This window comes from Ostrea edulis, chromosome 5 (assembly GCF_947568905.1).
Source record: "Ostrea edulis chromosome 5, xbOstEdul1.1, whole genome shotgun sequence".
Taxonomy (NCBI): Eukaryota; Metazoa; Mollusca; class Bivalvia; order Ostreida; family Ostreidae; genus Ostrea; species Ostrea edulis.
The window spans coordinates 26,877,267-26,887,374 of NC_079168.1; the positions used below are offsets into that span (position 1 = coordinate 26,877,267).

At 32.9% G+C, this 10,108-nt stretch overlaps 1 protein-coding gene across 2 annotated transcripts; it reads right to left on the minus strand.

The window, feature by feature from the left end:
* Positions 1 to 279: 279 nt before the first annotated feature.
* On the minus strand, positions 280 to 5,934 carry LOC130046367 (uncharacterized). Of its 2 annotated transcripts, XM_056165577.1 has the most exons (6): positions 5,813 to 5,934; positions 5,426 to 5,485; positions 2,495 to 2,548; positions 2,307 to 2,357; positions 1,411 to 1,527; positions 280 to 485 (listed from the first exon to the last, which is right to left on the minus strand). In XM_056165577.1, exons 1-6 carry the CDS (start codon positions 5,871 to 5,873, stop codon positions 442 to 444), a joined length of 387 nt encoding a protein of 128 aa, XP_056021552.1. In that variant the 5' UTR covers positions 5,874 to 5,934; the 3' UTR covers positions 280 to 441. The 2 variants fall into 2 exon arrangements, with proteins under 2 accessions (XP_056021552.1, XP_056021553.1); XM_056165578.1 differs by lacking the exon at positions 2,495 to 2,548.
* Positions 5,935 to 10,108: the final 4,174 nt, after the last annotated feature.

Sequence of the window (10,108 nt, forward strand, 5' to 3'; positions counted from 1 at the left end):
AAATGGCTGAAACTGGATTTGATTCTTGGAAGCAAGGAAGAAAAGGTGGTTTTGGTGTATTTTTTGGAACAACCTTTTCTTCCTTGGTTCCAAGAATCATCTCTAGTTTCAGCCACTGGGTGAGGATACGTTTGAGATTTGGGGCATTACATGGGAACATGCATCTGCTCTGGAGAGCAATGAAGCCTGTGGACTTTTAGTTTTCCACACTGATAACTGAAAACTAGGAAAATAATTGTCTCTATTGAAATTCTTTTTCATTGTGTAGAAGGAAACCAATGCCATTAATAAATGTTTTATTCATTACCAGAATTTTTTCTCAAAGTTTGTGGCAACAATAAAAGAAATCAATATTGTTTTTAATTTGTTGTACATGTGTTATAGACATCTTCGTCCTAATATTCATCCTCACGCATTGTCGTCATCATTCCCACCAGTGCCTCAACCCCCAAACAGATTCTTGACAGACTGCATGATACCTAAACCTGCATATAGTAAATACATCTTTCAATATTGTGACAAGTGGAAATAGTAGAGGTTTACATCAGAAAACAAAATTGTCCTTGCGTACGATTGTTAAGTTCTGGTATTGGTAAGCAGCAGTGACACTTCAAGTATTTCAATAGAATTATATAACAATGACTGGTGTCATTGTCCTACTTTTATAAATGCAAAACAATAGAAAACAGCGCATTTATAGAGTCAGTAATCACCAAAAAAAAAAAAAACAACATAAAATATCAGTGATTCAAAATGTAAACGGTGATCATCAATTGTATGACGTGGAAATTCTATTTGATAGAAAATATGTGCCATTTCACATCCAGTTTCGAAAACTACGGTTGATGACGCAATCGCCCACCAAACACTTTCAGAAATCGTATAATTCAGTGAAAAGAGCCTATATTTCATAAAAAAAATATTTGACTTTTCCACACATTGATCAATGGTTAACGGACAAAGATGAAACCATTCCCTCGTATTGGAGTAAATGATTGATAAATTGTTCTTCAAAAGATGCCTGAATAAATGAATAGATAAATGGCTCACGAGCGTTATCTCTGACCACCACACCCCATAATGAGGAAATGGAACTAGAAACAGTTCCTGTTGGTGCAGAAGGGACCTTTTCTCTTACTTGAACATATGCATATATACTTATTTGTTATCAAACCAGATCGATGTAACAATGAATAACACATAATATGTCCCAAAACGGAGATGGGAAACGAAAGCCAATCTGCTCCAAGAGATGAGTTGTAAGTACTAAGTGAATATATGTAATAATAAATAAAATGCATTTGTATTTCATACAAAATAGATTGCACTTTTTTAAGGTACACATGAACATAAAAACATATCCACATACTCATAGGCCATTATATTCATCAAGTCAAGCTTTGTATTTACCTTCTCCTACTCCCTCCATAACACGGCCGACACTGACTCTCCTTCTACGTCGTGACCTCCTGCGGCCTCCTTTTCTCCTACGTCGACCCCAACGTTTTCGTATGTCATGTGTTTCATCTGATGAATAATTCACAATTTTTATTGATCTTTTCAATCACCAGTCATAAGAAGTTAGTGATTGTTTAGTGTTCTATAATAATATAATCATAATGAGATGTTGATTCCTCAGTCTACTACACTAATATAATCATAATGAAAGAGAGAGCATTCTACACAACTATAAGGACAATGAGATAGTGAGTGTTCAGTATTATATAATGATATAACATAATGAGATATTGATTATTCAGTAATCTACACGAATATATTGAGATAAAGTAGTATACACTAATATATATATAATGCAAGAAAATATTCCACAATAATAGTTATATTGAGATAGAGATTGTTCAGTTTTCTACACTAATATGATTAAAAACTTCAAAAAAGTGACAGAATATATGTAATGTATCACTACCACGTATATTTTCAATGTTTTTGCAATTGATAGCTTTACGAATTGCATTGGTAGAAATCAACTCATGAATGAGCTGTAGTTGCAAATAATCTGGGTATGAATACAATACTACTTGTAAAATATAGTGCGCATTTTATGATGGCTGCAAATTCAACAGAAATGAAGAAATGTAAGAAAAAACTTCATATTTGAACATGACTGTTTAAACCGCAAGATTTCATGCCAGTATGTGTTTTATGAAACGCTAACTAGCATCCATCAACTTTCCTTAAACTTCACAGTTCCTGCCGTCATGTTATATATTTTCAAAATGAAATATATATTCAAACAGGTAATCTCAAATAAAAACATTGATACTAAAATGATTTCAAACACTTACCCTCATTTGATAGCTCTGAATCGGCCACTGCACGTTCAGAGTTTGTCATATCTAAGAACAAATGTAAAAAAAAAAAAAAAAAAAAAAAAAAGAAAAGAAAAAAAAAGTTATGATTATTCTTCGTAACATACCATCTAAGAGATAATTTTATCTGCAATACATACAAAATTATCGAGACAGTCTACTACCTGCAATAGCACTATCTATTTCTCGCCTGGTTCGAATCAGCTCATGCTTCCCATCTGAAGAAGGAATTGAAATTGAATTTTTATAACTATGTGGTGAGTTTTACTATTTGTTTTCAAAAATTGTTACTTTAAATTTCATACCCTTGGGTTATTTAAGACATAATCACCTAATTCTACTGTTAGGCTTTATTGAAATGTAACATTTACTGGATTTAAATGAAAAGTTTTGATGGAAAAGTGAGATTGTTATATCTAACTATTTTCTAAACCTATTTTAATCGCCTTTTATATATACCCAGTAAACATTGCAAATTTGTTTATAGAATTTGATATAAAAGTTGGATGCATGGGTTGTTATTACACACGAAACATCAAAACAAAAGTATGTACAATCTATCCGTATGAGGTTAGTAAACCAGAAGTGATAGAAGAATCAGATAGGTTACACGAGGAATATGTTTTGGTTCCAGTTGAGAAAGTTTGTAGCAACATTGTCTTTGTTTGTAAGGCTCGTTATAACAATTGCATTTTAAACGGACTTGGCACCAATTCTACTTTTGGTAATCGTACTTATACCCCAACTGCCCTTTCAAAAGATGAAATTCTTCAAAACCATGCTTCAGTTTTAGGCACATTTAATATCCCAGTCAATGGGTTGGATGAATAGAGTTACCGTACCTATACGGTATTCCTAAACGTCATAAAAACCCTTACAAATAAAGATACATTTTTGGATCCAGTAAATGTTTTAACATGAATCTATATTTGCTCCTCACGAAAATATCAACACCTGTAAAAGAGAATCTTTATATTTATTGTGCGACTACAGATGCCAGAAGGGGTATTAATTTAATGTGGACGCTAAACAATTCTTTTATCAAATCAACAACATCAAAACGTATGACTTTTAAACACTTTGCACGACCATTTCTCATGATGAAATAATAACTACACTTTTTGATGAAAGCTGGAGATGACGAACAGTGATCAATCTCATAACTTTTATAAGCAATACAAAATAGAGGATTGGGGAAACACAGACCCCTGTACATACCAGACGAGGGATCAGGTGCCTCGAGGGATTAAGCATCCCCTGTCGACCAGCAACACCTACCGTGAGCCCTCTATCTTGATCAAGTAAACTAAGTTATCCTTAGTCAAAATCAATGTGCCAAGAACGCCCAAACAATTGGTATGAAATTATGAAAGTATGACATTATACACAGTTGCTTATTGAAAGAATAAGATAATGAACAGTGATCAATATCATAACACCTATAAACAATACAAAACAGAAAGTTGGGCAACCACGGACCCCTGGATATAACAGAGGTGGAATAAAGTGCCTGGGAGGAGTAAGCTTCCCTTGACGACCGATCACACCCGCCTTGAGCCCTCTATCTTGATCAGGTCAACGGACTTATCCGTAGTAAAAAATCAGTGTGTCAAGAACGGCCTAACAATCGCCATGAAATACATCAGACAGCATTAGACCCAATGATAGGTTGTATTGGTAAATTAGATCGTTATAACAACGATAGAATTGGCTAAATACTGACTTTAAATGAGACCGTCGGAACCCCTCTCCATCAATTTATTTGTCATTTTTATTTTTAAAACCTGGTCATTTGCAGAACACGCTTGTGCGTATCGAATCAATTGAGAGATATAAACACCATGTGCATGTGATAATGGGTTATAGGTGCCTAACTTTGGAAAGTTGACGATGGAGAAGCTGAAACCACCCTGTTTATCATAAAGTTGAGTTGTTCATTTCCCGTTAATATCTATTTTCAATCAAATATCTAAGTATGATCCCGAAGTGGATGACTCTGTGGTTTCATTTATTTCCAGTTCACAAGAATATATCGAATTTACATATGAATGTATATTAACATTTTTAATACACAAAACGTTATCGGTAAATCTAAATGTCGCATTGAAGACCACAGCAAGGTTTTTTTTTCTCAAGTAGAAGTTTTTGAATAAATTCTGCTTCATATGAATATAAAAACAGGTCAGCTAGCAAATGAGCACAATTCGTGCCAATAGGTATTTCAACAGACTTTAGGAAGACCTGATCACCAAAGACTACGAAGACATTGTCAATGAGCAACTCATTTCAATTTCAAAGTATTTGTGCGTGGAATCAGAGTAGTTATTAACAAAGTAATTTTTGGATCAGTAATCAATACAGATGAATATTTGCGTTTTCCATTTTTGTTGAAGAAGCAGACTACTAACAAGCAAGTTGATGGTGCTTGGGTTCCAACAGTTCGTTATAGCAATCTAGTTTGCAAATACAACCTATCATTGATTTACATGCAGGTGATAATAGAATATTTCTATAGAGATATGAAAGAGCAGCTTTGTTAAGTTCAAGGTACATTACTACCGAAATGTAAAGATAACGAACAGTGATTAGTCTTATAACTGCTGCAAGGATTATAAAATACAGAGTTGGGCAAACACGGACCTCTGGGTATACCAGAGGTGTGATGATGTGCCTAGTAGGATTAAGCACTTCGATCAACCTGTTGTATTGGTAAACTATGTCGTTATAACGGCCATATAATTTGTGAAATACCAAGTTTAAGCGGGACTGTTGAAACCATGTAACATCAATTTGTTTCTCACTAGCCTGCCTCGATTCAATACCTGATCATATGGAAAATAAGCTCTAGGGTATTCAATTAGTTGAGAAATATAACTTGTATAAGAAAAACAAAATTAAGTGTTGTACAAATATGGAACCTTAGACATACCAAAAGTGGAATCGGGTAACTAGGAGGAGTAAACATCCCCTTTTAATCGACAACACCCAGCGTGAACCCTATAGCTCCATTGGGTAAAAGGGTGTAGCCCGTAGTAAATAACAGTGATTAAAACGGTCTTAGATATTTAATTTCACACGCAGGTGAAACTACTCACCAAGGTCTGAGGAACTTTCGAGATGATGATTACTTTCGTCAATGCTCTTGCTGGATGATTCTGAAATAATAAGTTTTGTGAGTCACAACTACCAATAAATATACATGAAAATAATATGGTGGATACTACAGTTGAACATATAGATACTGTTGATTCATTATTTTACACAGAGACTTATGACTGCGAAATTACTCATGGACGTCGAATCGCGAGAAAAAATAATACCCGAGTGCTTTGTTGATCAAGTGTTTTTTGCATGTATTTTAGCAATATGAATATAAAACCGAAAAATATTTTTTTCGAAAGTGATGTTTCTCGGAAAACTACGCGATAATAAATTCCTCGCGTATAATTAGGAATGTACAGTAATGATAGGCTGATATTTACTTTGCAGAAAAATACCAATTAGTGGTATTGCGAACAGCAGTAACACCCTCATAGGAACCATATTGAATATCCGTCCCTGTGAGTTTCAATGATTTTGAGAGAAAATACCACGTCTTTATATACGCTGTAACTAACGCATATTTTTTTTTAAACAAATGCGTAAATGAAATTACCCCTTTAATCACAGCTGTCAAAATGCCGGTTTTTGAACAAATACATATGTCAAATTACCCATACAGTACTACTATTTACAATGTATGCACACCCTATTCTGTTTGGTTATTGTAAAACACATCACATTTTCAGGAAATTAATTTGATTTATATAAAGTTTTCTTATATGGTTTAAGCACCTTCTCCAAGCTGTCGCTCGAGTTTTAAGTTAGTGTATTTGATGTTGGGAACGTTTCCGTTTACTTTCTCCTAAAATACTTTTCAATTTATAATCCTAACGAAACAGTCGTAGTTATGGTGCATCATATGCTATTTACACAAGTAGTGACTGCAATTTAATTTTTCATCATGGTAATCAAAATAGCTTAACACAATGGTAGAGGTTGTGAATATATAATTCCACAAGAAAAGTTTCCACAAGCGATATCCATTATAATCCGTCGCATCGAATCGTCCACCAGCATTTTAAGCACCCTAAACAGTTTCCAAGGACAGAGAAGGAAATTGTGATACGCCATTTTTATTTTTTAAAAAGGTTGGAACGGAAGAAACAATTTTTAATACCTTCTATATGAAGAAAGCATGAATACTATCGGTATGTAGGAACAATTTTGTAGTTTTCAAAGATTATCAATACATTCAAACTTGTAAATGGACTAGATGCAGTATGGACATTTTAAGTGCATCATAATAAGAACCTTTAATCGATATTTAGAATTACAATTGTTTAGAAAGTTAATTGGGATTGCTAGATTGAACTAAATGGAAATCGCACAGTGTCTTCGACACATACTTCATATTTAGCCACAACAAGAGATTTTGTCTTCCCATGAAGAAACGTTTGAATACATTCTGCCTAATAAGAATCTCGTAACTCCTATAAGGAATACAAAATAGAGAGTTGGACAAACACGGACTCCTGGACATACCAGATGTGAATATATAAATACATATTTTATTGAATATGTATGTTAACGGCAAACAAATAATACATCTATAAAACAAATGGAACGACTTCAGCTTTTTCATCGTGGAATTCCAATATTCATGTAGCAATGTTTTTTATCGCCAGGATATGGTGATCATGTCTCTCAACTGCTTTAAGAGTCATTGTCTGTAAGCATCAATAGTTTCAATTTAGGGATGGATGGGTACTCTCGCCGATTTTGCTGAAATTTGGCATATAGAGATTATTCCATACCTTCTAATAGAATTCGGCACCAAAATTTGTAATTGAGGTACCGTTGCCATGGTAACAAGAACACATTGAAAATAGCTTGATTTTAGGCTCTTTTTTTTTAATCAAACATAATTTTTTTTTATTGGAGTGCAAATTTCTCTATTGCTTGCTTAAAGATTAGGTTAATCATACCAAATACATAATAAAACATCAATAAATCAATTTTAAAAATAAATGTTTTGTCATTTTGATCATTTTTGAAAAACATCAATTTTAAGCCATGTTATGACATCATTTACAGGAAACACGACAACATACATTTATGAAAGTTATATATGATTTAATTCATCTCGTTATGTGTAAAATATAAGAAACAAACAATGTCTTATTTTGCTAATTAAAACTATATAGCTTCAAAATTGGCTGCCAAGGTAATATGACAAATCTCATGATCTGAATATATGAGTAATATTTAAATGTTTTATCAATTCAATAATCATAATCTATTAAATTTGGCATAAACAATGATACATATTATGCATCCTCATGTTATTCAATATTTCATTTGTCATAACAATCATATTTCAGTATTTTAAAACAAAGTTTTTATCAGCTTATCAGCTTATTAAAACTAGTTTTAATAAGTGAACTAGTACATCATTTATCATAATGATAAGTTTTATCAAAAAGCATTACAGGTCTGCTTCATACCATGTTATAGTGTAAACTATCTCATTGTCATATTACAATTGAACACATACATGTATTATGTACAAATGACTGATTAAATTAGCTTAGCTATGCCAATGATTAATTATTTTGTTACCTTAACAACCATTGTATCAGGGATATGATTCCCTTTAGCTTTGAAGAAAAATGCTTACTATAAAATTTATTTGTTTCAGGAGGCATAAATACGTATGGCTATTGTTAAGTGAAAGTGTTGTCATAATCTTGATAATTGATATAAAGTACCAATTTCATAATTTCCATGAATTAGTCATAAGCTGATGAAGAAACATCATCTATAAAATCTTGAAATCAAAAGGTATTGGTAGAAGATTATACTTAAAATGAAAATGAAATTTTATGAATGTGTTTGAATTACTTTGTATCGAGTGTAATGTTGGTTAATCACAAGATAAAATTACTAGATATTTATCTTTATAGGTATTTCCTGTAAACGCATTATATGACTCTGTTTAATTATTTATATTTGATTTTTACAAAGGGGGAAGTATGAAGAAAAATATGTTACTATGGAAATGAAAGGGTCAGTAACCATAATCATTGAAAACAATTCAATGTACTTCAGGAGATTGATTCTATAATGGTATCTCTATTCATAGGCTGGCTAAAATATACTAATTAAGAAATAATTAAATATATAGTTCACTTGCTATAGAAACCTACTTCCATGGAACCGGATGTTGGTTATTTAGACATCTTTTCATTTGCATTAACTACAAGTATATTACCTAATTATACTCAATTGAGTCAGTTTTGACCAGAGATAGCTAGTCCAAAACTCCTGTTATAAAAATGTTTGTAATCTGGCTGTTTTGTTTCCATGTAAACATTAAATAGGAATTGTAGCAGCTGCACGTAACTTTAGTATATCAATGAATATGTATGCATGCTTTTCCCAACATTTTCTTGACACTGATGTTTATAACCTATCCACATTCTGAACAGTGTTACATAGGTACAAAAGCTTTCTAATGTGTTTTGTGTGTCAACTAAAGCTGCAAGGTACCAGAAACATGTTACTTAGGTCATAATCTACTTACACCACACTTTATTTTTATTTATTTCTTTCCCGATTAATCCAACTTTAGTGAAAAAACTGAATAGGGATGGTCTTTTTGCTTGTGCCATTGTGTCAGTTCTCTCTCCTAACGAACATAAGTGCACTTTTCTAATTAATTTGTAGCAAATAATTTCATTCATTTCCATTGATATCGGATTATGTGATGATGGCATTAAAAAGATTATTCACAATGCAAAATTGAAAATTGATGCCTAATACAATTTCCAACACATCCATTGTTTATAACAACACAATTGACAGGTGTGAATTGCAGTTGTTAAAAAGAGCTTTAGGTTTTGTATTAAAATTATAAAATGGGTTTTTGTACCATAGATGAATGACTTATAAGATGCAGGTATTACAAAAATATTGCCCACCTTCCAACTGGGGGTGTTAGTGTTGGTGTTATTTTGTTTTTAAAAGGAAATTTTGTGTCCATTTTGGTTATATGAAGAATATGAATTTAAAGTTGTCAAAAGAACGATGCTAAAAAGCCGAGAACTGGACGAAACTCCCGAAACATGAACATAAAAAATAGTGTTCATTCAAAAAAAGAATGTGATCAATCTGTCACTACGCCACAGACCAATGACAGCGGATAGGAAACTGTATAATTAAATTAGATGATATCTAAAACTTATACAAGACTACATTTTTCTATCTTTTTTGCAAACTTTCTTCAACTTATATACATATACATGTCTTTATACATGAATATTACTGGTTTCCCCAAGGCCGAGTGGTTAGAGCATCGCGCTCAAAATCACACGGCCTCTCACCTCTGTGGGCGCGGGTTTGAATCCCCCTCGCGCCGGTAAGTGGGAAAGTTTCCCAGTTTACTTTCGGAAGGTCGGTGGACTCTTCCCAGCTACATTGTATCTGGGTTCTCTCTTCCACCAATAAAATCTGGGCGCCACCAGATAACTGAAAAATTGTTAAGTGTGGCGGAAAACCACAATCCATCAATCGATTAATCCTCTTTTTTTTTTTTTTTTTAGCTTAAATGGATAGGTTTGAAATACTGTCGGTAAATGTTCGAGGGTTAAACTCGGACGAAAAATGGGTTAAGTTATATACATGGTTAAATGATATGAATGTAGATATTATCTCTTTGCAAGAAACACATTATGTTG

Bases quoted from the DNA above. Each gene is read 5' to 3' on its own strand.
- LOC130046367 (XM_056165577.1), bottom strand. From the start codon at position 5,873: ATGGTTCCTATGAGGGTGTTACTGCTGTTCGCAATACCACTAATTGGT. The intron at 1,528-2,306 runs GTAAGTGTTTGA...ATTATTCATCAG, and splicing joins TTCAGAGCTATCAAATGAGG to ATGAAACACATGACATACGA. The intron at 486-1,410 runs GTAAATACAAAG...TACTATATGCAG, and splicing joins TATGGAGGGAGTAGGAGAAG to GTTTAGGTATCATGCAGTCT.